At 59.2% G+C, this 26,782-nt stretch overlaps 1 protein-coding gene across 4 annotated transcripts in view; it reads left to right on the top strand.

Annotated features, from left to right (window-relative positions):
• Nucleotides 1-26,782, top strand: part of ZBTB46 (zinc finger and BTB domain containing 46) — a 76,226-nt gene that overhangs the window by 25,845 nt on the left and 23,599 nt on the right. For all 4 annotated transcript variants that reach the window (XM_058287319.2, XM_058287322.2, XM_058287320.2 and 1 more), the window contains exons 2-3: nt 4,333-5,295; nt 22,462-22,746. In XM_058287319.2, coding sequence (XP_058143302.1) covers nt 4,333-5,295; nt 22,462-22,746 — 1,248 coding nt within the window. The remainder of the gene's footprint in view (nt 1-4,332; nt 5,296-22,461; nt 22,747-26,782) is intronic.

Genomic DNA, 26,782 nt, shown 5'->3' with positions numbered 1-26,782 from the left:
GTGTGTCTTAGTGTATTAAATGAGCATTTTGCAGCTGAAACCAAATGCCATTTATCGCTTGTGTTTTCTCGTGTGTGCTAGTATCAGATCTGCATAGGTACATGTAACTCGTGTTTTCTCTGTCAATCGTTCAAAGCCTTTGTGTGTCTCTGGAATGAGGCGGGGTTTCTGAAGGCAGCTCCAGTATAAATCAGTGGGCTGGAGATGGACCCGTTCGGTTACACCGTCCAGCTTCCAGCCGGGCCTAAGGTGGGCAGACGCAGGAAACGAGTCCTTCGCCTCTTCTCCCGACGGGGCCTATGTTGCGGATCGCCCCACCTGTGGACGGGCCTTTGGCTTTGTTCAGGTCGTTCTGGTGCTCATGAGAACATGGTCGTCCTCAAAAGCAAACCCGGCGTTTGGGCAGGAAGCGCTCAGCCACCCGTGGCACCTGCAGCACCTGTGGCACCTGCGGCACCCGTGGCCCCTGCAGCACCCGCGGCACCTGCGGCACCTGCAGCACCTATGGCACCGTGCTTCTTTCAGAGGCGAGTGGAGGACAGTGCTCTGGGGCGCCTGGCGTGCACTGCCCTGGTCCCACATTGGCTCCTCTGCCCCAAGATTCCGCCTTCTGGTGAAATATGGGGAGAGCGACTCAGTGGCCCACAGTGAGGCAGTTTCCTGGCTCTGTAAGCAGGAACCTCAACATCTGAAACAGAGCAAAGGGCTTCGCATCTGTCCAGCAGGTGGTTCAAGGCTGTTAACTCCTGAAGCGACCCCAGGCCAGGTTCACCGTTATCCGGATACGCGGAAACCCGTGCCCTCCGTCGGGTTGGCCCCGGCCCAGCGTGGGATGTGCCGCTTGTGCAGTTTTCCTTAGTTTCTGCTCCAAAACTTTCCTTGGGGTATTATTACTCCCCCTTTCCGTTTTTTTCCCTTGGATACTACTTCTGGAGACTTCCACCATCAATAAATGAGGACATTTCCCATCCTCAGGATACCGAACAACTTTACTCTTTGACGCCCAACACTCATCTTGCTGGGACTGTGTCTGAGATACGTGACAGGTGACCCAGAGCTTTTTTTTTTTTAAGATTTATTTTTTATTTTTTAATTTATTCTCCGCCCCCCCCCCCCGCGGTGGCTTGCTCAGTCGGTAGAGGTGGGGTCTGGCTGCGGACGAGGGGTCGGTCCAGCTGTGGACGAGGGGTCGGTCCCACTTGGGACGAGGGGTCGGTCCGGCAGCAGACGAGGGGTCGGTCTCACAGGGGTTGCGCGGTTCGGCTGACGGGGTCGCCCAGCGAAGCCGGCGACGAGGGGGTCGCCCGGAGAAGCAGGCGATGAAGGGGTCGCCCGGAGAAGCAGGCGATGAACTGGGGACAAGGGAGGCCAGGCCCTTGTCGGGGGCTCTCAGGACTGGAGGGTGCACGGCAGAAGAACTACCGCGGAGACAAGGTAAACACGCGAGTCCACTTTACTGAGGGAGAGGCAACAGTTTTATAGGGGCTGGGGAAGGCTGATTGGTCGAAGCCACGCCCTGTTCTGATTGGTTGCTGGTGAAAGGTCAGTGGGTGGTACTGGACGGGGGAGGGGTGGTGGTTAGGGATTGGCTGTCGCTGTTGCTGGGGGAAGGGGCAGGGTTTAGGGATTGGTGGCTGCTGTTGCTGGGGTGGAGGGCAGACTTGAGTTTCCCGCCCACGCCTGGCTGTTGCTGCTGTCGGGGGAGGGGAAAAGGGCAGACTGGAATTTTCCGCCCTGCGCCTGCGCAGGGAGAAAGAAGAAGAAGGGTGCTGCCCTACAGGCATCGTGTGGCGCCATCCGGGAGGAGGGGCGGCCGCGGAAGCATGGCTGCCGAGAAGGGGAGGCCCGAGGGCACTCTGCGCCCATGCCGAGCTCCCTTCAGGGGTGGCGGTGAGTCCGACCAGCCACCCTATTATGGGGGCAGCGGAATTAGGCCTACCGCGGCCGCTCCCCTCGCCAGGCCAGCAAACCACACTTCAGCCCGAGGGGTGACTACACCCCCCCATTTTCTGCTCTCTGTGTCCATTCGCTGTGTGTTCTTCTGTGTCTGCTTGCATTCTTGTCAGCGGCACCCGGAATCTGTGTCTCGTTTTGTTGCGTCGTCTTACTGCGTCAGCTCTCCATGTGTGCGGCACCACTCCTGGGCAGGCTGCACTTTTTTTGTGCTGGGCGGCTCTCCTTACAGGGCGCACTCCTTGCATGTGGGGCTCCCCTACGCGGGAACCCCCCCCTGCATGGCACGGCACTCCTTGTGCACATCAGCACTGCACGTGGGCCAGCTGATCGCACGGGTCAGGAGGCCCTGGGTTTGAATCCTGGACCTCCCATGTGGTAGGTGGATGCTCTATCCGTTGAGCCAAATCCTCTTTCCCCAGAGCTTTTTTTAAATAATTAATTTTAACCTAGGGTTTGATACCTCCTATCAGACTGCCCCCAGTCACGGTCTCACTCAGATGGACCGCAGACGCTGAGCTGGTGCTTTTTTTGAACAATGACATTTCCCCCCATTTGAAGTGTGGTTTGCTCTCTTCCTCGATGGCTAGTTGACCTGTGCACGCGGTGACACATGTCAAGAGTGGAGCTGCCCCATCGGATGTGCCCACCGACCTGGGCTGGGCCAGCCCCCCAAGCCGACAAGCTCCAGGCCGAGAACTGCAGCCTGCGCCCCAGCCTGCGCTGCAGGCCATTCGTGGGGCTCCTCTCCGCGGGCCATGGCCTGTGGGTGCAGGGTCCACCGCGTAGCGGGAGGGCGAGCTGGGCGCCTGGTCGGGGCCTCTGTGGCAGGCTGGGGCACAAGGTGTGCCAACTCCTGGCCCTCAGGGTGGGGCCCCCTGGGGGGTCAGCCGCCACACCCACAGTCCAGCCACTGGGTGGGCACCAAGGGGAGAGGGGCCTTAGCGCCCCACCCAGCGCTGCTCACGGCCCCAGACGAGGCACAGCCACGCTGCAAGGAAGGTGGGAAACTCCCCGCATTTACCTGGCAGCAGCCGGGGACCGGGGTCTGAGGTGGGGCAACGGGCCCCTGCGCCCCTGCGACTCCTCTTTCCCCAGCCTGTTTGGTATTAAGGGGACAGCTGCTCTTCTCACAAGGGCATTCGAAAGATGATTTCAGGTAACGTTGGGAGACGACGGAATGCACGTTTATTGTAACAGATTTGAATAAAGACGTATGTAGTAAAACGAGGGACTCCCTCGTGCCCCAGTCCTGTCTTCCCCCGTACCTCACAGTTCCGCCTCCCCCGCCCCTCGCACTTACATCTCCCCCCACTTTTCTCTCCCCCGGCGCCCCGGTCCTGTTTTCCCAGCTGGGGCTGCGTTCAGCTGTGTGGGACGGCTCTTCCAGGAAGGACCCTAACTGCCCTGCCGAGGTCAGCAGAGCTCCGCCGCTTGGCTCACCGGCGGGAAAACGGGGTGCCTGACAGCGAAAGGTCGGCCCCGACCGCCTTGTCCCTCTCAGGCAGCAGTGAGAGACAGAATGGGATAGAGAAGGTTGGGGTAACTGCGTGTGTGGGGACACGGATGCACACGAGCCTGTGGGCATGTCCACACGTGTGTGTGCACGCACATGTGTGTCATGTGTGCACGCTTGTGTGTGCATGCGTGTGTGTGTTCGTGCACCTGTGTGCGCTGTGCGCCCCAAGTCCAGGGACGTTCCGACAGCTCTGTGGTTCTCTTGCGCCCCGCTGTGTTTCGTGGGGTGGGGCCAGCAGTCCTAACTGCTTCTCCCACGTTCCCCCGACATGGAAAACCTCTTGGAGCTGAGCTGCTGGTTCAGGTGTAGGAAGGGACCCAGCAGCCTCTGAAGTTAGCTTTAGCTCAGAATTTTGGAAGTTTTGAGGGGCTGAGGCTTTGGATGTCTGCTCTAAATCCTTATTGCTGTGTGGGTGTTAGTGGTGCCAGGGTTTGTTTTTGTTTGTGTTTAGCCACGTGGAGGGGGCTCCAGCCACCACTTGGGCTCTTTAACCTGGAGGGCCGGTTTGGGTAGGCAAGCTGCTTCCAGCAGCGTGGGGGTCTGCTTTGTTTCTGTGCCGAGGGTGGTGGCCGCATGTGAGGTTCCTTCCAGCTGCCCCGCGGTGCTGCGGGGTCCCTCGCAGTCCTGTGCTGGCATCGCCGGCGTCTGTGGCCGCTTCCTGGTTGGCTCCAGGTAGAGGTGGGGTCTGGGGCCCAGCGCCCCTCCGCTGCGTGTTCGGGCACGCGCCATCGGGCCGGGGGCCGGCGGCGCACACAGCCCTTCACACGCCCACGCCGCCCGCGTCGCCCGCGTCGACCCTGCCGCTTTGCGCAGTGTGTTTGTGCCGACCTCGTAGTCACTCTTCTGTTTCTCCCCTGCAGAGTCCGTAGAGGGGAAACACCAAGGCTTCCAGATGAATAACCGGCAGGAAGATATGGAAATCGCGTCCCACTACCGGCGCCTGCTCCGCGAGCTCGATGAGCAGAGGCGGCACGGCGTCCTGTGCGACGCATGCATCGTCGTCGAGGGCAAGATCTTCAAGGCGCACAAGAACGTGCTGCTCGGGAGCAGCCGCTACTTCAAGACGCTCTACTGCCAGGTGCAGAAGACGTCCGAGCAGGCCACGGTCACCCACCTGGACATCGTCACGGCGCAGGGCTTCAAGGCCATCATCGACTTCATGTACTCGGCCCGCCTGGCGCTGAGCAGCGGCAACGTCATCGAGGTGATGTCGGCCGCAAGCTTCCTGCAGATGACCGACATCGTGCAGGCGTGCCACGACTTCATCAAGGCGGCGCTGGACATCAGCATCAAGGCCGACGCGTCCGACGAGCTCGCGGAGCTGGACATGGGCGCCCCGGCCGGCGGCGGCACGGACGCGCTCATCTCAGCCGTCATGGCCGGCAGGAGCATCTCGCCGTGGCTGGCGCGGCGCACGAGCCCCGCCAACTCTTCCGGGGACTCGGCCATCGCCAGCTGCCACGAGGGAGGAAGCAGCTACGGGAAGGAGGACACGGAGCCGAAGGCCGATGGCCCCGACGACGGCGCCTCCCAGCCCCTGTGGTCCGGAGATGGGGGCTACGGGTCTCTGCGCATCAAAGAGGAGCAGATGTCACCGTCCCACTATGGCGGCCACGAGCTGCCTCCCGCGAAGGAAGCAGCACAGAACTTCTCCGACCCAGGTGCGGGGGACGGCTGGCAGCCCACGGGCCGGAGGAAGAATCGGAAGAACAAGGAGACCGTCCGGCACATCACTCAGCAGGTGGAGGACAGCAGCCGGGCCAGCTCCCCGCTCCCCTCCTTCCTGCCAGCTTCAGGGTGGCCGTTTAGCAGCCGCGATTCAAGTAAGCCTCTCGCTTGTCACAGGTGCTCTTGAGCTCAGCGTGCCCCTCACGGCCCAGAGCTTGTGCCCGAGGCTTCTGGGTCCACTGTGCTGGGTCCCCACCTTCCCGTGGGCCCCAGGTCCTCCCCAGGGTGGGTGGCGTGAGTGCAGGGAGCACTGATGGCACGTTCTGAGCCAAGGCGCCCGCACAGCCCTCTTGAGGGGTGTCCGACACGGCGGCCAGGCGCCGGCCAGGCTCGCTGCCGAGGGGCACTGCCCTGAAGCTGAGGGTGCCTAAGCAGGGGGCCTGCGGCTGGGAAAAGGGAGTGGCCCGGGAGGGGCTCCTGCGGCCGTGGGGTGGGGCGGGGCCAGCGCTGGGGCTTGCTTGGCTTTGCGCACAGGAACCTGGGCGAGCACTGGTCTCGGTCAGCGGATGTCCTTCCTACACGGCATGTCACGGGTACCACTGGCGGCTCTCTCTGCTCAGTGTTTGGGCAGCCAGCACCGCTGTCTGCCTTTCGCCACCCGAAGAGGAGACCCCGAGCCCACTCCCCGTCCCCCACCCCCCCGGCCCCTGACGACCGCTGAGGCGAGCCGCTGTCTGGCCCAGGTGACCTACCCGCTCGGGACACGCTCAAAGCAGCCTCTCCGCTCCGCACGTCTTCCTGTCGCCCCTGCGCGGTAGCACGTGCAGTTCGTTCCTTTTCCCGGCCCAGTAGTGCCCCATCTTCCTGTGGACCGCACTTTGTTCCTCATTCGCTGTCACTGGGCACTTGGGCTGTTTCCAGCTTTGGGCTGTTGTGAATGTGATCATTAATTTTACATGGTTTAGAAATTAGTTAAATGTAGAACATTAACATTTAAAAGAGGTGAGAAAGACACGGAGTGGACCGTGGAAGGGCGTGCAGAGGTTTCACCTGCTCGTTCCCACCGCAGCGGCACCCTTTGCTACTTGCCGCTGTAGGGACCGCCGAGCAGAAGCGGCACACCCGCTGCCGTTCCTTGGGCCTCGGCGCTGCCACGTGTTACTTGACGCCTGTAGGCTCCGGTGACCTGGTTTTCTGTCTCGCAGCCTCTGTGCTATCCACCACGTCACTTTCGGGCAGCTCCCGAGCTCAGCTAAAAGTGGGTCCCTCACGATCTGAACATATTTTTGCACCTGTGTCCCAAACTAGTAAATAATATTGGAATATTTCTAAGTAGCAGGTGCGGTCCTGAGCCCTTCCGTGTGGCCAGGAGGCACGCCCAGTGGGGCTGGGGGCTCTGCCCTCTCCCGGCCTTGGGGGGCTGCCAGTGCAGTTTAGGGAAGAATATTAGATTGGAACGGGGAGTCGCTTCCGAGCAGGGCCGGACGCTGGCCTTCGCTGTTCTCTGTGCTGAGAAGCGTCTCTGTACCGTGGGGGTAGGTGGGGGGGGCAGGGGGTGATTAGCAGCCTCGGGGAGGGTCTGCCAGGAGGCCCCTCCGCCCTCTCCAGGCAAGTTTGAAATCAGCTCTGTGGACAGTGCTGGACAAGAAGGCAGCAAGCCAGGGCGTCCTGAGCACTGAAACACACCAGGGGGGCAGAGGCGGCCCCGCGCCCGCGGCCTGGAGGCCGAGTGGCGGCTGTGAGAGCGCACGCCCTTGTCCACTGTGCTCTCGTTGTCCTTCGCCTCACTGCTGTCCAGTAGCTGCGGTCAGCTCGAGCCCCTCCAGCTCGGCCCCACCGTCGCGCCGGGCCGGGTTGCTCTCCTAGAGGCTGTCGGCAGCACCCTACGCTGAGTCCCGAAGCCACAGAGGTCTCCAGGCTCTGTCAGATGCCCCTCGGGGCAGCCCCCACCCCCAGAGCTACTGAGCCTCCACTGAGCCAAATCCCGAGCCCAAGGAAAAGTCACGTCCTGTCCTGCCAGCCGTGCACAGGCAGAGGCACGCGAGCTTTGGCGAATCACGGTAGGTGTCCCGCTCGCGGCTTTGTCTGCTAAAAGCCGGCGGCGCAGCTGGAACATGGCACGACGACTCAAGGATGAGCTCATCCAGGTGGGGCGGCCCCTTCCTACCCGTCCCATGACACCTGGCTGAGCCGGGCAGGTGGCGGTGGTGGAGGCTTCTGAGGTCAGTCTTCTTAACGCTCAGGTGTCGAGAGCCGACCAGCGCCCGGGAGAGGCGAGGCCTGTGCCGACGTCTTGAGGCAGCTGTCTAGCAGAAGGTGTTTTTAGACTCCAACAAGTGATTTAGGCCGCGTACTGTTGTCAGAGTCTTCAGTCGCTTGGGTTACCCGGGCAACAGAGAAGCGCTCGCTAGATGAGCCAGAGTTGCTAAGAAAAGGCGCTGCGCTGGTGGGCGGCGCGGGGGCCGCGCTCCTGGCTGCGGCCCACCCCGGCCAGGCGGGCAGGCTTTCGGAGCACACTCGCACTCCCGATGGAGGCCGTTTGTCCGCCGGTGATTTCTTACATCTTGGAGAGGAGTGTTTTCTATTCCATCGCATTTCTAGGAGAACAAGGATGAAGGCCTTTTTAGTTTTTTTTCTTAAAGCAATACAAATTGATCTTATGGTTTTTTGAGGGTCAGAAATCTGGCCTGGGTCCCAGTGGGCTAAAATCACAGGGATGGCAGGTTCTGGGGGAGATCGGCTTCCTGCCTGCCTTCCGGAGGCTTCCGGAGGCGCTGCACGTTCCTCGGCTTGTGGCCATTCCTCCACCTTCACAGCAGGGCCACCGAGCTGCTCACGTCACGTCACCGGCTGACTGGCTCTTTGCCTCCCTCTTCCACTTTAAAAAAAACCAACTTCTTAATCTGAAGTAATTTCAAATTTATAGGACAGTTGCAAAAATAATGCAAAAACCATACAGAGTATTCCAATATACCCACCACCCAGATAACTCAGATCTGCCAACTTTTAACATTTTGCCACATTTGCTGTGCCATTCCATCCATCCATCCATCCGTCCGTCCATCCATCCATCCATCCGTCTCCATCTGTCCATCCATCCGTCCATCCGTTAATCTTTGTTTTCTAAACTTTAAGAGTGGTTTATGTACGTCATGCTCCTTGAAATACTGCCACGCCTCTTCCACTTAAAAAATTTTATTCTAGTAACATATAGACCACCTAAAATTTCCCCTTCTAACTACAGTCCGATACATAGTTCAGTAGTTAGTTAAATTCACCATATGTCGCCATCACCACTGTCCAGTTCTAAAATGTTTCATCACCTCAAACAGAAGCCCTGTGCCAGTTACGCTCTCACTCCCCGTTCCCCGCCCCCATGCCCCGTAACCTGTGTTCTAGTTCCTGAGTATGGCTTTGCTTAGCCTAATTATCTCACATCAGCGGATCAGATAGTATTTGTCCTCCTGTGTCCCACTTATTTCCCTCGACACGATGTCTTCACGGTTCTTCTATATTGCTGCATGTGTCAGGACTTCCTTCCTTCTTACGGATGAATCATAGTCCATTGTGGGAAGCGGACTTGGCCCAACAGATAGGGCGTCCACCTACTACATGGGAGGTCCAGGATTCAGACCCAGGGCCTCCTTGACCCGTGTGGAGCTGGCCCACGTGCAGTGCTGATGCGCGCAAGGAGTGCCCTGCCACGCAGGGGTGTCCCCGCGTAGGGGAGCCCCACGCACAAGGAGTGAGCCCCGTAAGGAGAGCCGCCCAGTGCGAAAGAAAGTGCAGGCTGCCTAGGAGTGGCGGCTGCACACACGGAGAGCTGACACAACAAAAAGAGACACAGATTCCTGGTGCCATTGATAAGGATAGAAGCGGTCACAGAGGAACACACAGCAAATGGACACAGAGAACAGACAACTGGGGGGGGGGATAAAAAAAATAGTCCATTGCATGGATGGACCATTCTATTTACCCATTCCTTGGTTGATGGATGCGTTGGTTGCTTCCACTTTTTGACAACTGAATAGTACCACTGTGATCATCGGTGTGCAAGTCCTTGAGTCCCTGCCTCCAGTCCTTCGGGGAACATACCTAGCAGTGGGCTTGCGGGGCCTGTGGTCTCTCTGTACTTGGCTTTCTGAGGAGCTGCCCGGCTGCCTTCCCAGTGACTGACCACTGTGCCCTCCGAGAAGGAGGGATGCTCCTGTTTCTCCACATCCTCTCTCGTTTTAGAAAAGGCATTTTTAAGGAAGGTGTCAGCCATGCCTGACCAGCAGGGCCAGCCACCCTGCCTCCCCCAAGCACCCCTCTTCAGCTTGGGGTGCCTCTGGGGCCCGTTAGCCTTAGGAATGATTTTCCGAAACCACACATTCTATCTTAGCAGCTCCCAAGTTACAGCTTCCAATGACTTACGCTTCTGAGTTCTAGCAGGTAGTTTGTATCATAGCTCATGGGAAATATTAACGTTGCAGATTGGTTGTTCCATATGTATATTATATACAGATAGACCTTGTTAGCGCCAAGGTACCTTCCACTAGGCCTCCCCAGCTCCGGCCTCCCCAGCTCCGGCCTCCCCAACTCCGGCCTCCCCAGCTCCACCCTCCCCAGCTCCACCCTCCCCAGCTCCACCCTCCCCAGCTCCGGCCTCCCTGGTCTCTGGCCTCCTCAAGAGGACGGTGACAATCCCGGGGGTGGCCGTGAGGACTTGATGGGCTGAGTGTAAAGCTACCAAGTCAGGAGCTGGAGCAGATTCCTACTTGCACTCCCACACATGTTCCTGAAAGTTTCCACAAAATTAAAGTTCTTGACTCTAGAACAAGATTTGTGGCCTTGTAAGTAAATATTTGTATTTGAACTTTGGTAAGGTTGAAATTTGACATATTGGGATTAAAAAAAAATGTTCTGCCACTATAAAATGGGTGGGTGAAGATGGGCTCTGGACCCCCAGCCCCCCAGCTCAGGGAAGAGTGGAGGCCAGCTCCTGTGCCGTGGCCGGGGTCCTGGAGCTGAAGCAGGCCCTGGCGAGCGGGAGAGGGGAGCCCGTCTCTCCCCTCCCCTCCCCTCCCCTCCCCTCCCCTCCCCTCCCCTCCCCTCCCCTCCTCCCCTTCGGCATGAAAGGGGCCCCACCTTTGCGGTTTTCTTATTTCCTGAGGAAACAAGAAGTGCGTCGTCAGCTGCCTCTGACGAGCCTCGGCCACGGCAGCACCTGGAGGACGGCTGCGGTTCCCACCCATTCGTTTTGCCACTGGTGTGACCTGGACTCTGTTGTCCCACTTAAATGGCAGCACCTTTCTTTTGCCACTGGATTTTCTAGAAAATCCAGTTAATGAGAGGCTGGTGCTCGAAGGACTCTTTGTGGACATCAGCCCAGTGTGTTTTTCATTTTAAGGAAATAGGCTGAGTGGTGCTGAGTGTTTGTCCAGTCCCCAGAGGTAGGGGCTGGCGGGGCTGGGGTGGGCACCACCTCCGCCCCGTCAGGAGGAAGCCACGGCCCCCGCTGCCCCCACAGGAACAGAGCGCTTCCGGGGGACGAGGGCAGAGCTGGGGCTGCGCGTGAGGCTGTGCCCAGCTCAGGCAGAAGAAAGCGGCGCAGCAGAGCTGTGCCAGGCGGCAGCCAGGCTCGGGCGAGGCAGCAGAGGGGTCCCGAGCGTCCGGTGCCTCCAGGATCCCAGAGCTCTGCCGACTCAACGAAAGGAAGGCGGGTTTCAGCAGTCGGCAAAATGAGTTGGTATATGTGACAGTTTGAGATTATTTATGAGCCCCAAAAAGAGAAAGGTTATGCTTGTACACTAATCTGTGCATCTGGGTGTGATACCCTTAGGTTGTATCAAATTCAGTGAAGTGCCTCTGATTTAGTTTACTTGATGACATCAGTTCAGGGCTTCTGATTGGGCCCCATCAGTGAGGCAGGACTCAGGCTGAGTCCCCGCCCCGACCCAGAGCTGGTGAGGGGTGGGCGAGAGGAGACGCCTGCCTGCCCCAGGGTGAGATGAGCCATTCACCCGATAGTGTGCAGCTGACCTAGGGGAGAAAGCCAAGACTGACAGAAGAAGGCCTGGAAAGAAACAAGCCTTACCAGGAAAGAGGAAGCCCTGAGAGGCAAGCCTGCAGCTGAGAGAGGAACCCAGAGGGAGGCTGGACCCTGCAGAGATGAGTGACCACCTCGCTTCAGCACCTGTCAGCTGGGAAGCGGGCGTGGTCAACTGATAGAGAGTCTGTCTACCATATGAAGGGTCCAGGGTTCAAACCCAGGGCCTCCTGACCCGTGTGGAGCTGGCCCACACACAGTGTTGCCGCGCACAAGGAGTGCCATTCCACGCAGGGGTGTCCCCCGCATAGGGGAGCCCCATGTGCAAGGAGTGCACCCTGCAAGGAGAGCCGCCCCATGTGAAAAAAGCGCAGCCCACCCAGGAGTGGCGCCGCACACACAGAGAGCTGATGCAGCAAGATGATGCAACAAAAAAGATGCAGTTTCTTGGTGCCACCTAATAATGCAAGTGGACACAGAACACAGTGAATGGACATAGAGAGCAGACAACAGGAGGGAAGGGGAGAAAAATAAATCTTTAAAAAAAAACAGAACAAGAAAAACACACATCAACTGACTCTGGTGGGAGAGCAGCCTTGAGTTGAACTCTTTGGCGCCTTGGAACTATAAAGTTCTATCCCAAACAAATACCATTTATAAAAGCCAACAGATTCCTGGTACTTTGCATTAGCACCCCTTTGGCAGACTAATACAGTACAGGAGCTGTTTTGCTAAGCAAAACTCGCTTGTGATTTTTTAAAAAACAGTTCTTTTTCGCCGGGGTGCAGTTTTGTAGGTGGTTTGGGCCATCTGGTCCTACTCTAAGTAAAGACAGTGCTGGGAGCACGCGGAAGGGAGAGGCTTTCTGCTCCGTCCCCGTCGTGGCCGTGTCCTCCCCCAGGCTTCGTGGAGGCGCGCCCAGCCTGCTGGCATCCCGTCCCCGCAGCTCGCCCGGCATGCCCCTGGTGCTCCGTGCGCTCACAGGGCTGGGCGGCCGTCACGGCCACTCCCGCGTCGAGCTGACCTCCAGGGGTCGCGTTCCCCTGTGAGGGTCTCCCTTCCCCTCTGGCGCCTGCAGGCTGGCCCCTGGGACGAATGGGTTTACTGGGTCCGGGACACTGCTCACGGCAGAGGAGTCTGTTTTTCTTCCCAGTGTTCCATGATCCGTAACAATTGAGAGAGAAAAAATGCCTAGTTACATTGAGAAACAGCTTGTAAACTTACATTTCAATGGAGGGTTTTGAAAGAGTAGTATTGTAATTTTGAAGTGTTCTATTTGAAAGTTTTTACCACCTGTGTTAACCAAAGGGCTGCTGATGAGAAGTATCAGAACTCTGCTGGCTTTTATAAAGGGCATTTATTTGGGGTAAAAGCTTATAGTCACAAGGCCCTAAACAGCCCAACTCAGGGTTCCTAAGAGGTACTTCCTCACCCAAGTCTGTTGCCACGTGATGAAGCAAGGGGGGGCACCTCTGGTCCCTCGGGCCTCAGCTGCTCAGAGGCTCTCTTCTCTTTGGCTGTAAACTATCAGGCCAATGGCTCATCTCTCCCCAGGGCCGCAGAATCAAAGTTCTCTCCTCTTCCGTGTCTGTGGCGCTCTCTTTCTTGTGTGTCTTCTTGAGTGAGTGCCCGTTTTGTCAGCCCACCAAGTGGGCGGGGACTCAGCCTGAGCGACACTCCACTGATGTGGCCGAATCAAGCCCTAATCGTAACTAATTTAACCAAAGGCATCTCAGCTGAATCTAATACAATCAAAGGGGCTATGCCTGGAGGAACAGACCAGTTTACACACATAATATATTTTTTGATATTCATAAATAGGCTACATGACCTTTTTTTTAAAGTGAAGTATGACACCAGGACAGTGCAAGGGTCCCCTGTGCTCACCGACCTCCACCCCCATCGGGTCCCCAGAGGGTGCTTTTGCTGTTTTTGAGGTTTAAATGAGTGTCATTACCCGTCCTCTTGGTTTCCGGCTCCTTTCGAATCCCTGTTGCTGTGGCAGCGGCCGCCCTTCGCGAGCACCCCACCATAACCTTCATCTCACTGCTGACAGGCTTGGGCTGTGGCCAGCTTCGGGCGTCGCGGTCCGTGTCCCGAGGAGCTTCTCTGTCTGCCTTTGGGTATTTATGTAGGAATGGCTCGTCGTGGGGTGCGTTAGTTTGCCACTGCTGCTGTAACAAACGGCCACGCGCTTCGTGGCTGCAGCCAGCACGATGGTGGCCTCCCAGTGCTGGAGGTCAGAAATCTGTAGTGGGCTGGTGGGCCGCGTTCCTCCTGGAGCTCGGCCGTCTCCTGGCCTTCTCCAGCCCGTGGGCGGCCTGCACACCTTCGTGCACTGCCCGCCTGCTGACCACTGGTTTATCATGGATCTTCCTCTTCCCTCTGTCACTTCCAGGCTCTTGCGATGACCCTGGGCCCATGTGATTTCACCCCGCAGCCCTGCATCTGCTTGTTTCACTCAAGTTTGTTTTTCATTTTGAGATAAGTGTCGATTCACATGCAACTGTAAGAAATAATACCAAAGGAGCTGCGCACGGGTCACCCGGCTTCGTGGGGGAAAGGCCTTGCGAGAACAACGTAGAGCTGACGCCGTGCGGTCACTGGCCCTCCCCAGGGCTCCGGCCTCACTGTGCTCGTGTGTGTCTGGTCGCCGCCTCCCGCCTCAGGTGTAGTTTTTCTATCTGTACAGTCTCGTTCCCAAGAACATGCCTGTAAGGACGCAGGGTACTGCGTCTCATCTCTAACCACAGTCAGCCAACGATCTGCCCTCCATTTCCATAAATCTCACATTTTCGAGCTTCATCCATGTTGTTGTGTGTTATTTCTTTGTTTTTTCTCTTTCTTTTTTTGCCATATTGTCTGGATATAGCACAATTGATTTATTCCTTCACCTGTTGATGCACTTTCGGGTTATTTCCAATTTCGGGTTATTATGAATAAAGCATTCATGAATATCCTTGTCAAATCAATGACTGGATATATGTGTCCATTCCTCTTAGATAAATACCTGGGAGCAGATGCAACAAAAGAGACACAGAGAGGAAAAGACAATAAGAGACGTGACAGACCAGGGAGCTGAGTGCCTCTCTTCCAGGTGGGAGGGCCTAGGTTTGGTTCCCTGTGCCTCCTGGGGAGAGACAAGCAGACAGAGAGCAGACAGTGAACAGTGAGGGCAGGGGCGGTAAATAAATCAGCTTCACTTATTTTAATTATAATACCTTTTCCATTTCTCAGCTGAAGATTTTAAGTGATTTTCTTCTCCCAGGAGTTAGCCACTATTATACATCTGGTGTGTCCTTGCAATCCTTCTTTTAAATTAATTATTTTTAATTCAGTTTTTATAAAGGGTATTTATTTGGCATACAAGTTTATAGTCACAAGGCCATAAAGCATGAATTACTTCCCTCACCAAAGTCTGTGGCCGCATGTTGGAGCGAGACGGCTGCTGGTCTCTGAGGGTCCAGCCTCCCTCTTCCTCTCAAGGCTCCGTGGTGCCAGCTTCTCCCGATCTCGCTGTAGGCTGGGATCAGACTCGTCTCTCTCCCTAGGGCTCGTTTCTCTCTGGGCCCAGCTGCTCTGCTCTCTGCACAAGGTCAGCTGTGGGCCACCAGGCTCATCTCTCTTCCGGGGCCTCTGCTGTGTCTAGTGGAGCTTCTCTCTTGCCATCTGTTTCTCCGTGTCCACTGCAGTCCTTTTTATACTTTTACCTATATGTGCATCTATGGGAACTCTTTAGTTTTGTTTTTATTTAAAAAATGTAATTACATTGTCTCACTGTAAAAAAACCTTTTAAGTGAGATAAATTTGCAAAATGTTACAGTGTGTCACTTACAGAAAAGTGACACAGAAAACCCGTTTTCTATGTTGGCACCAGTTGTTTCTGTATCTGAAAGCCTTGGCTCTGAAGGAGAACAGATTTGGCATTTTCTTTTGGTAGGAAGGCAATTCTCTTTGGGTTCATGGCCACCTATGTCCATATAAAATATGCAGAAATATAGTCAGTCTGTGCCCAAATCACTGTCATAATTATCTGTTCCTGTTTCAAGAGTCAGTCAAGGTGCAGAATCGCCCCTTTCTGGGCCCGTCGAGTCCGGGCGTCGAGCACGGGTTGGTGTCTGTCTTCGAGGGACCGAAGCTGAACTGCTCGTGCCTCTTTTTCCTTAAAGCTGTTGTTTCAGAGAAGAGTGGAAGTCATCTTCCCAGACTTTTTATGACTATTGTAAGATAATTTTACAAATTTAGATTCCAGTTAGGTTTTTAAATGACTGTTTCAAACAAACAAGTCCACAGGGTAAAACTACTTTTGGAGAAGGAAGAATTAATTTGAGGGTAGGTTTCCAGTTAGTTTTGACGGCACCATGGATTTTACCGGAAGTCGGTGTGTGGCCGCCCCTGTGCCTCTTAGAGGCCTCTTCTGAGGTTGCTCCTGGGGACCCCTGGAATCATCCTACAGAACAGAACCTGTGCTTTGCAACACTGCGTCTGCCGCCACGCCTCACCGATGGAGAGTGGGAGTCCAGTCCGTTACCATAGACGGGACGGCACGGGCTCTCAGGTGTGCCTGCAGCCCTGGGTACCCACCAGCCCTGGCAGACTTTGTGACATACTTGTGACCAAAAGAACGTGGCGTGGTGATGGTGCGCGACGCCCGAGACACATCGTCACAGGACCGACCGTCTCCTGCCAGCCACGTCATGAGGCTGCCACGGGATGCGGAGCCGAGCCTGCAGCGGCAGCGCCAACTTGCCAACAGCCCGACTGGGACCGCTGGGTGTCCCTGAGCCCAAGCCACCCCTCTAAGCTGCCGAGTCCCGGCCCACAGGAGCGTGAGGGGATAAAAAGCTTGCTGTGGTGTTAGGCTGCCGACTTTGGGGCTAATTTGTTACGCTGCACAAGATACCTAATACAGGTTATATGGGATTACCTCTCTTTGCTGTTGCTTTGTTAAGTATTTGGGGTCTGGGAACAGAAAGGCTCAGTTTCCAGTTTGGACAATTTTGACGTCAGGTGGCTGCAGGCCTTCCCACTGGCCTGTGCGCCCGGGGCCCCCGACCTACCTCACCTGGACCCCCGCCGTGCACGGTGCTTTTGTAGGAACCTCGTGGAGCCTCTTTTCAAGGCCTGAAGTGCAGTTGGCGAGACGGCGTCTGCGCCAATCCAGATTCTTCCTTACCGTCCCCTTCTAGAAATAATGTGCTGCTCTCAAAGCAGGGTGCTGCTCCCAGCTCCAGGAATTCCAGAAGATGTGGAAGACTTTTTAAAAAAATTTTTATGGGAGGTTAATTTTGAAATAGAATCCATGGACATCTTTACTCAAATAGTGGCACTGCCTTCCCAGCAGGCAGGACGCTGTGATGCCGCACAAATCTGCGTGAAACCTGATGCGTTTTCCTCTAGAAACCCCAGGCTGGAAGGGCAGTGCCTTTCTCCCACCTTCTATGGCTTGCTTTGAATTTGGCCACCAGCGCAGTATATGGGTGTCCTAGATGAGGCAGGTCTTTAGAGACAAGATGCGCTTTGTGGCAGTTCAGAGCATGTACAGTGAAAAGAGATGCAGGTATAATTTACCCAAAAAATTACACTTCAAAATACTCAGCTTGCCTCTTTAGCTTAGATTTTCAAAAGGCTCAGGCTGTCCTCTCCATGTAACTGGAAGCAGCGTGCGTCCAGCTCGAGATGGTCCCAAGCGGGTTTGGTCTAGCTCTGAGCACCAAGATGGGGGAAGAGGGTCTGGTGCGGGGCCCTCCCTGGGCCTGGCTCCCCGGGCGCCCCCTGTCCTGTGCCAGGGCCACGGGGCCACCTGCTCCCTTCCCACCAGGAGCAGAGCGCCTCAGGCAGGTCCGGCCCAGCCCCCTTCCCTCCGGTGATGCTGTCTGCTTTGCAGCCACAGTCAAGAATCGAGGCTGCAGGCGTGGCTTGCTGGGTCTGTGAACCTCCTCATCCCCGTGCACGCCCCGTGAGGGGAGCTCCCACGAGAGCAAGGTGGGAGGCTGAGCCCCCCACGCCCTGCCAGGCCTGTCCGTGGCTCACCAGGAGCCCGTGTCCCTGCAGGTGTCGACAGGACCTGGCCTGAGTCTGAGAAGGTGAGGCACGGGAGGAAGGAGAGGGTTAAAAGGGCAGTTACAGGCTGGAAGCCCAAGGGGGTTCAACTCGGCGGGGGCTCGAGGGCAAGGGGGGCTGGAGGCCGGCACTGCCAGGGTTGGAGGCGCCGCTTGAGGGGAGCAGCCGCCAGCACCGGCCTGGGGGGCTGGAGGCCGGCACTGCCAGGGTTGGAGGCGCCGCTTGAGGGGAGCAGCCGCCAGCACCGGCCTGGGGGGCTGGAGGCCGGCACTGCCAGGGTTGGAGGCGCCGCTTGAGGGGAGCAGCCGCCAGCACCGGCCTGGGGGGATGGAGGCCGGCACTGCCAGGGTTGGAGGCGCCGCTTGAGGGGAGCAGCCGCCAGCACCGGCCTGGGGGGCTGGAGGCCGGCACTGCCAGGGTTGGAGGCGCCGCTTGAGGGGAGCAGCCGCCAGCACCGGCCTGGGGGGCTGGAGGCCGGGCTCTGGCCAGGGCACACGTGCCAGCGCACGCCAACGCCACATGTCCCGCCGCGGGCTCTTGAGTCTCCTTCCCAAAGCCTTCTGTTTCTGAGCAGGCAGTTTGAACAGAAGCCACATCCACTTATTTGCCTTTGACGGGGCTTTTGCCCGTTTCCTTGGAGAAGAAATGTGCGTAAGACGTGAGGGGAGCCTGGAGACCTGCAGGCGTGTGCCAATGTCGTCAGTATTCGCGGGGTTCAAAACGACACCCAGCACGGGCTTCTCTCCAGAATTTGTCAGCCTGATGGTTTGTTTCTTTCGTCCTCTTCTCTAAAGGTGTCTTTTTTTTTTTTAAAGATTTATTTTTATTTATTTCTCTCCCCTTCCCCTCCCCCCCCCAGTTGTCTGCTCAGTGTCCATTTTGCTGCGCGTTCTTTATCCGCTTCTGTTGTTGTCAGCGGCACGGGAATCTGTGTCTCTCTTTGTTGCGTCATCTTTCTGTGTCAGCTCTCCGTGTGTGCGGCACCATTCCTGGGCAGGCTGCGCTTTCTTTTGCGCTGGGCACCTCTCCTTACGGGGTGCACTCCTTGCGTGTGGGGCTCCCCTATGTGGGGGGCACCCCTGCATGGCGTGGCATTCCTTGCGCACATCAGCACTGCACGTGGGCCAGCTCCACACGGGTCAAGGAGGCCTGGGGTTTGAACCCTGGACCTCCCATGTGGTAGGCGGGTGCTCTATCAGTTGAGCCACATCCGCTTCCCTGATTTATTTTTTGACATATCTTCATGTTATAGTATTGTGTTTGGCTGATGCTAGCAGATGATCTGTGAAACCTGCAGTCTGTGGTGACCCTGCTCATCTCCTCGGAGTCTTGCAGGCACTTCGAAAGGTCTTGCTGTGAACCCTCTCACCTGTGAACCCTCTGACCTCTGAACCATCTCCCCTTTGCACCATCTCGTGGCTGCTCTGGGGAAACCGCTGAGCAGGCGCGGGTCTAGACCAGTTTTGACGTCCTTGGAGATCTGCGGCCAAGTTCCAGGCCAGGCAACCAGTGACCCCTAGTGGCCCCTGAACTTGAAGTCGTGTTCCCTGCGAGGCAGCGGGTGACACGGCCAGGACGGCTGCTCAGCTGAGCCCGCCCCGGCAGAGGGGCCGCCCGGCCTCGGCCGTGTCCCTCCACTGTCAGCTCTGAACTCGCCTTGAGGCGCGTCTGCGCTGAGCGTGGTCTTCCGGTGCATAGTTGGCGACCCCCCCGGGTACCTGCCAGCAGCCCCCGGAGCTCTCGGCCCGTCAGCGTCAGGCTCTGCGCTTTCCGAGGGGCCCCACGGCCGGTCCGCGGTCGCCCTCCCCTTTGCCTTCAAACCTCTCAAACCCTCTTTTCCTCAGATCCTGAAGACTCCGCCGCGTGCCCGCGTCTGCAGGGGCTAGCCAGACCTCGTCCTCCCTTCAGCCCCTAGCTCGTCACGACTCTGTGCGCAGTGCCCGCCCCTCAGCGCCTCCCTCAGCGCCCCCCTCGGCGCCCCCCCCGTGCCCGCCCCTCAGCGCCCCCCTCGGCGCCCCCCCGTGCCCGCCCCTCAGCGCCCCCCTCGGCGACCCCCCGTGCCCGCCCCTCAGCGCCCCCCTTGGCGACCCCCCGTGCCCGCCCCTCAGCGCCCCCCTCGGCGCCCCCCTCAGCGCCCCCCTCGGCGCCCCCCCGTGCCCGCCCCTCAGCACCCCCCTTGGCGCCCCCCCGTGCCCGCCCCTCAGCACCCCCCTTGGCGCCCCCCCCGTGCCCGCCCCTCAGCGCCCCCCTCGGCACCCCCCCGTGCCCGCCCCTCAGCGCCCCCTCGGCACCCCCCCGTGCCCGCCCCTCAGCGCCCCCTCGGCACCCCCCCGTGCCCGCCCCTCAGCGCCCCCCTCGGCACCCCCCCGTGCCCGCCCCTCAGCACCCCATCAGCACCCCCCTCAGCACCCCCTCAGCGCCTGTCCTCCCCCCTTCCCCCCTCAGCGCCCCCCTCAGTGCCCGTCCCCCCCGCGCCCCCCCCGCGCCCCCCAGCGCCCCTCGGCCTCCCGTTGGCTCACCCGTGGTCGCTCTGCGCCCTCAGCCTGGTGGTCGACCCTGGGGTCAGCGCACTCCCCCTGGCTCCCAGTGTTGACCTCTTACGCAGTCGTCAGCGACAGGAACAGGAGGGTCTCGGGCCCGACTGCCGGCCGGCAGCAAGTCCCCCCAGGGTCCTCTGCTCTCGCCACGGGCTTCCCCCCCGCCCTGCTGTTTGCTGTCTGTGCCCATTCGCTGTGTGACCTTCTGTGTCTGTTTCTCTTTTTCTCTTCTCGTCTTTCTCCTCCAGGATGCTCTGGGATTCGGTCCTGGGGACCTCTGTGGGGAGAGGGTCCTGTCGATTTGGCCGCTTGAGCTCCTGGTCTCTGCTGCGTCTCGCCTTGACGCTCACCTTCCTCTCTCTTTTGTTGCGTCCTCATCTTGCCACGTGACTCGCTTGCGTGGGCACGTGCTCTCGGCGCAGGCACTTTTTTACCAGGAGGCCCCAGGGACTGAACCCGGGTCCTCCCATTTGGGAGGCGAAGTCCAGTCTCTTGAGCCGCATCCGCTTCCCGCCTCCGGCTTGTTAATGCAGCGCTTCCCAGGTTCCTCGGCGGCGGCTGCTTGGCACGTCCCTGGGGACGCCTTTCTCCTTCGTTGGGCCGCGGAGGGGCAGGGGTCTGACGCAGCCAGGAGGGATGTGGGAGGCGCCGGCCCTCTGCTCAGGACACGGGGCCTTTGGCACAGAGACAGGCTCTGAGTGCCTGGGGAGGCGGCACTTCCTGGCCCGAGAGCTTGGGAACACAGGGGCCTTGAGGGGCGATGGGCAGCACATTTGGGCCGGGGGCTTCCTGGCACTTGGCCAGCAGAGCAGGGCAGGGTCCTGGCTGGTGAGGAGGCCTGCAGACTCCAGGATGGGACACGTCCTCTGGCCACAGCAACCCGGGTGCCCAGGCGACGAGGAGCTGAGTGTGTCTGCGGGGTGGACCGGGAAGGTGCCAGCGGGGCATGGGGGTTCTGGGCAGCAGCGCGCAGCGGCGGCTCAGCGGTGTGTTCCATCGTCGGAAGCTGGCCTCAGAGCAGCGCCGCCTCTGCCTGTCGACATGTTGCTTGCGGTTGTCAGGACCTGAACACAGGCCGAGAACCTTCCAGAACCACAGAGGAGAGCTGGGACCCGCACGGGGGGTGCTGGCCGGGCTCGGCCCCTCTCTGTCCCACCGTCTTGCTCTGGTACCTTCTTTGTTTGTTTGTTTATTTCTCTCCTTCCCCCCTGGTTGTCTGCTCTCGGTGACCGTTCACGGGGACACCCCTGCGTGGCACGGCACTGTCATGGGCCAGCTGCACACCGGTCAAGGAGGCCCGGGGTTTGAACCTTGGACCTCCCATGTGGTAGGCGGACGCCCTATCCATTGGGCCAAATCTGCTTCCCTGCATATATTTTCTTTTGTGGCAAACATATTTAACAATATTTGCCATTTACCCATTTTTAGTGTATACTTCATCACCTTACTTACATTCTCGGTGTCGCGCTCCCATCACTACCTTCCTTTCTAAACCGATTTTTCCTGCAGAAACTGCTCCCATCAGGCACTGGCCTCTCCCCCAGCCCCCGGTGGCCTTGGATGTACTTTCTGTCTCCATGAATTTGTTTTTTCTGGGTTTTCCTATCAGTGGACTCGTACGATACTTGTCCTTTCACGCCTGGCTTTATTGTGCTCAATGTGGCGTTTCCACGGTCCGTCGACCTACCCTCACGACATTCCTTTCTACGCCTGCGTGAGCTCCGTTTAGCTGATGGGCCTTTGGGTCTTCCCCGCCTTGGGCTCGTAGGATAGCTGTGGACATGCGCGTGCACGTTCTCGTGTGGACAAAGGAATTCTAGTTTCTCTTGGACGTACACCTAGCAGTGGAACTGCTGGGCCGCAGGGAACCTGTGCAAGCCCGCAAGGAGCTGGCGGGCTGTTTCCACAGCGGCGGCACCGTTTTGCATTCCCAGCAGCCACGCACGAGGGTTCTGATTTCCCGCGTCCTCGCCAACGCTTGTCGTCGACCTTTTAGAGCCGTCCTGGGGGGTGTCGGGTAGCATCTCGTGGTTCTGGGCTGCCTCCCCTGACGGCGGATGATGAGCATCTTTCCGTGTGCTTATTGGCCGTTCCTTTATCTTTTTTGGAAAAATGTCGATTCATATCCTTTTCCCATTTTAAAATTATATTATCTGTCCTTTTATTATTGACTTGTAAGTGTTCTTTATATATTATAGGTACAAATATACCTTACCAGGTAATGTGATTTGCAAATTTTCTCCCATTCTGAGCTGTCTTTTCACTTTTCTGATAGTGTCCTTTGCAGCGCAAAAGTTACAGATTTTGATGAAGTCCCATTTATCTGTTTTTCCCTTCTGTTGCTTGTACGTTTGGTGTCGTATTTAAGAATCCGTTGCCCAATCTGAGCGCAGGGAGAGCGACACCGCGTTTTCTCTGAGTGTTACAGTTTTGGCTCCGACAGGTCTTTGGTCCATTTTGAATGTCCCGTAGCTGGAATGCTGCCGCCTGCCCTCAGCCCTGGGCCAGCGCCTGGCCCCTCCCGTGGCCGGGGCTGCGACCGGCCACTGTTGCAGGATGGACGGGACGTGGGCCGTTGCAAGGCTGCACCCACCAACAGAAAGCAGGGGAACCGGTGCCCTCGGCCCGACTCCCCTGCAGCCCTCCCCCCAAACTCTCCACTGACCTGCCTCTTGTCTCCCCGCCCCCAGACGCAGACCTGACCGTGGCCGAGGCCAGCAGCTCTGACGGCCGAGGGGACAGGGCCGAGCTCTTCGCCCACGCCGACGAGGGCCTCCTGGGGGCAGAAGGCGGCTACCTGGGCCAGCCGCTCACGCCCGAGAAGGAGGACGCGCTGCACCAGGCCACGGCGGTGGCCAGCCTGCGGGCGGCCCTGGCGAGTAAGAACAGCCTGCTGTCCCTCAAGGCGGATGTGCTCGGGGACGACAGCGCCCTGCTGCTCGAGTACCTGCCCAGAGGCGCCCACTCCCTGTCACGTAAGTCCACGTCCCCGCCGCCTGCCGCCGGCTTGGTCTCGATGTTGACGGGAGCGTTGCAAGTGTCAGAAGCACGGCGGACGGGACCGGCGGGGGTCGGCCTTGGGGACCTCCTCGGGGCCCTCCCCCAGGCCTGCCGACCCACGTGGAGGCCACGTGGGGGTGGACCCGCTTTCCCCGTCCTTGCTGTGTCCTGAGAAGGGGTCAGGGAGGGGCAGCCCTGCGCTTGGCGTTTCCTGCCTGAGTCCACGGCGCGTGAGTCACTAACGCCAACGAGTGTACAAGTGCGCACGAGGGATGAAGCGATGACCAGCTCTGCACGTGCCGGGCTGGGGTGGGGGGCTGGAAGGAGGCAGTGGGGGGGCCAGGAAAGAGATGGTGGGGGGCCGTAAGGAGATGGGGGGAGGTAAGGAGACGGGACAGGAAAGAGGTGGTCGGGGGCCGGAAGGAGATGGGGGGTGGTAAGACAGTGGGGGCCGTAAGGAGATGGGGGCAGGGACAGGTCTGGACCTCCTGTCCCCACTGCCCACTCCGTGTGCCGTGACCAGCCTGTGTGGGGCGATGGGTAGCAGAGCTGCTTACAAGCAAGGTGCAGTCAGGAGTGTACATTCTTTGGCTGTGTTTTTGCCAGATAGTGCTGGTACACGTGACTTTTTTGTGACGAGCCGGGTGTGTGTTTGAATGGCCCCAGCTGAATTCCGCTTGCCCCGGAGCAAATGACAGGCGAGCCCACAGAGCGGCTGCCCCCGCGCGTGCCCGAGCGTCCTTGCTCGGTGAGGCAGGAGGGCATGCAGCGCACGCAAAGCCTCCAGACGTGCCCGCGCCACGGGTGCCAGCCTGGGAGCAGGCGTCTTTCCCTGGCATCCTGGGAAAACGTGGCCGGTCGGCCTGGGCTCGTGGGAGAAGGCTCAGCCTGCAGAGAGGAGGCACCCAAGGTGGGAGGGGCCCCCGGCAGCCGAGGGGCTGGCGACTGGGGGGTGGCAAGTGCAGCATCGTTTTAACTCTCACTCTAGTTTTAAAAACAATTTTTCTTTCGACTTCATCATGAGTGCTAAAAAATTCTTTTGAGGTTTTCACGTTGGACTGAGGGATGATGAAATTGTGACTAATAAAAACTAAGAGTGGAAAACCATGTTACGGTCTTGTTCCTTCGTGAGGGGCCGTTGCCGGTGTCGCCCCAGGCGTGCCCATGCGGCGGTCATTCAAAGGGCTCGGCCACCTGGCTCCTTCTCAAACCCTCATCAGGCTTCGCTTCTGCGTCTGCGGGATGGGGCAGTGTCCCTGTGATTACAGCGGTTGCGAGCGTGACCAAAATGACGGCCACGCATGCCCAGCAGACTGGTCACTGCCTGTCGCCGAGAGGGTGCGGCGTGGGGCGCCGGGTGGGCTCTGGACGCGCAGACGGAACGGGAAGGTGTGGCGGGCGCCAGGCCAAGCCCCCGCCCGCGTGCCATCTGCCCACGCCACTCCCCGGGGGACGGGCGCGTCTGTTCTCTCCCGACGCCCCGTCCCTTGTGCGCACTGTGCGCTACCAACTCCTGGAGGGCGAGGACCTGTCCCGAGGCGCCAGCAGCCTTCAGGGCGCATCCGGCCTGTCTCGGTCGCTCAGCTGGCCTATCCTGGCCGGCGCACGGGGCGCGCTCTGCCCTGCACCCTCCCCGGCCCCCTGCTTGCAGCCGCCTCGGCCTCCTGAGCCCTGCGGCATGGCACCCGGGGCGCTCGGTGGGCTTTTCTTTTCGGGCCTTGCTGTCTTTCACGTGCGTCTCGGGGTGAGGGCGGCAGCGCGGACGCCAGGCTGCCTCGCGCCCTCTCCTCGCCCGTGGTGCTGTGGAGAGCCGGGGAGCAGCTTCCACCCCGCTCTGTTTCTCGTACGACTGCGCCCGGTTCCAGTTGAGCCAGCTCCTTCTTCTGCGTTTCACCGTCCTCTCTTCTAAGAGTCTGGATTTTCCACGTGTCCTAGGAATCTGCTCCTGCGTCTTCCGTAACAAGGTTGTAGAAGTGGCAGGGCCGCGCTGGCCAGGCTGTGGGCAGCGTGAGGTGGACGGCGGAACGGGCTCTTTCCAACTCTTTGGCTCTCCTAAGTAGAGTCTGCTTGCTTCGGAGCATGCACTAGAACGAAGGATGGAAATATCCAGAAAAAGAAAACTTTGCTTTCCAAAATTTCGTCAACTTGTCTCACAGTAGGCACATCGTTGCCAGGCTTTGTGCTCCTCTCCTCGGTGGGATGGATGCTGTTTGGTCCAGATGGGCATGGCCAGGACTGCTGGCCACCGGGAGGTGGCCCCAAGCCAGCTGCTGGTCCCAGGAGGCGTCCAGCTCTCCAGGCCCCTGGTTTAACGTACTTTAACGCTGTGGCGTGTATGAAGCGTGTCAGCAGGCTCCTCGCTCCGTGGTTTGTTTTTCCGCATCTCTATACCGGATCCCAGAAGGCAGCCTGGACGCTGGGCTGGTGTTCTGTCCACTGCTCTGCGGGCTTTAGTTTACAGACGTCACACCAGCCCTTTGCCTCGTTCGTGTCCTACCAGAACTGCTGTTTCCAAAATGCCACCGTTGATGGGAGTAAACTGGACGTTCGTTGGAGAAGCCGTGCCCGCGGTGTGGTCGGCAGGGGAGGGAGGGGCCGTGGGGTGTTGGACCCTGCGTGAGGCCTGCGTGAGTCCATCTCTCCAGCTCCTCTCGCGTCCCCAAGGGTGGCGGCCGTTGCACGTCCGCTCCTCCCTGGTGGCAGCTCGTCCATCACGGGGCTGTGCGCAGGAGAGGTGCCTCGGTTGATGGCCCCCGCCGTGTCACCCACCTTTCACCGGGGGCCTCCCTGCGGGGGGAGCATCGCCAGGCCCCGGGAGCCGAGAACGGCGCTAGCCACGGCCAGGTGAGTGCCGGGGGTGGTGGCCCCGGAAGACGTGGGCTCCCGGGCCGTGGCTGCGATGTGGCTCTTTCCTCAGCCTCCAGGGGCACCAGGAGCCTCGTCTGCGGTGGGGTCTGGGGGCCGTGAGTGCCCCCGGGCGCCGGCCGCCTGCCCCGCCTCATTGGCCCGGAAGCCGGTCATCAGGAATGAGCCACCAGGCAGATTTGGCGATAGTCCCATTGGGGTGGTGACATCCTCATGCAGCGAGAGGAGGACGACACAGTCCGTGTGGACGTTGCTGTGACGACAGCTTTGTATGGGGGCGGCCTGGGCTGGGGTCGCCAAGCTCTGGCCAGTCCCGCGTGGGCCCCGCGAGCCAGGCACTGTGGTGTGGCCCGGTCAAAAGGAGCGTGGAATACGCAGGCAGCGCACCAGCAGCGCAGGGCAGGGGACAGGTGCTCTCTGGATGGCTCTGGAGCCTTCTAGAAAACCTGTTTTCAGAGGATGAATAGCATTGGTGTGACTGTCCACAGGGTGCGGCATCATTTCAGCATCGAGCCAGAAAGGCTCCGGGTGTCGGCGCGAGCTCTGCCCGCCGCTGAGCGTATCCCTGGGTTTAAACACTGCGAGTCCCCTGGCGGTGACGGGCGTCCCCGCCTTGTGTCCCTGGAAGAGCGTGCCGTGTTTCTCCGTCAGAGAACCGGCGCACCCTCTGGTCGGCCGAGGGGTGTGGGACGGGAGGCTTCTGCTGCCGTGGCTCTTGGCGCTGGCGGTGACCGTGGAGCCCCGGGGGGCTGCGGCGCCGCGCTCGTCTGTGGAGGGGCCCAGGCTTGCAGGAGGCTGGATCAGTGAGCCCGTGTGACTCGTCTCTGCTTTAGAGGGTATTTCCTTACGGTGTTCGAAAAACGAGCCAGGAAGCCTTGAGCGCGCACTGGGATTGTAGCTTCCTGGAAAGAGCATCTGGAGGGAGAAGTTCCGCGTCTGTCGAGGAGCAGTTGACAGATCCTGCAGCCCTTTCCGAAGGCCCCTCCTGGAGCCGCAGGCGCAGCTGCGCCCAGCGGCCGACCTCCAGGGAGCCCCCTCGGCGACTGTCAGCGCGGGGAGGGGCTGCCTCTGAGGCGCCCGCGCTCGGGCGTGTCGTGGACACCTAGACGCCACGTCCATCGAGGCCCGCTTGCGCCTCTCGCGGGA

Source organism: Dasypus novemcinctus, chromosome 24 (genome assembly GCF_030445035.2).
Source record: "Dasypus novemcinctus isolate mDasNov1 chromosome 24, mDasNov1.1.hap2, whole genome shotgun sequence".
Taxonomy (NCBI): Eukaryota; Metazoa; Chordata; class Mammalia; order Cingulata; family Dasypodidae; genus Dasypus; species Dasypus novemcinctus.
The sequence above is the reverse complement of the archived record's forward strand: the minus strand, read 5'-3'. Positions and strand labels throughout refer to the sequence as shown.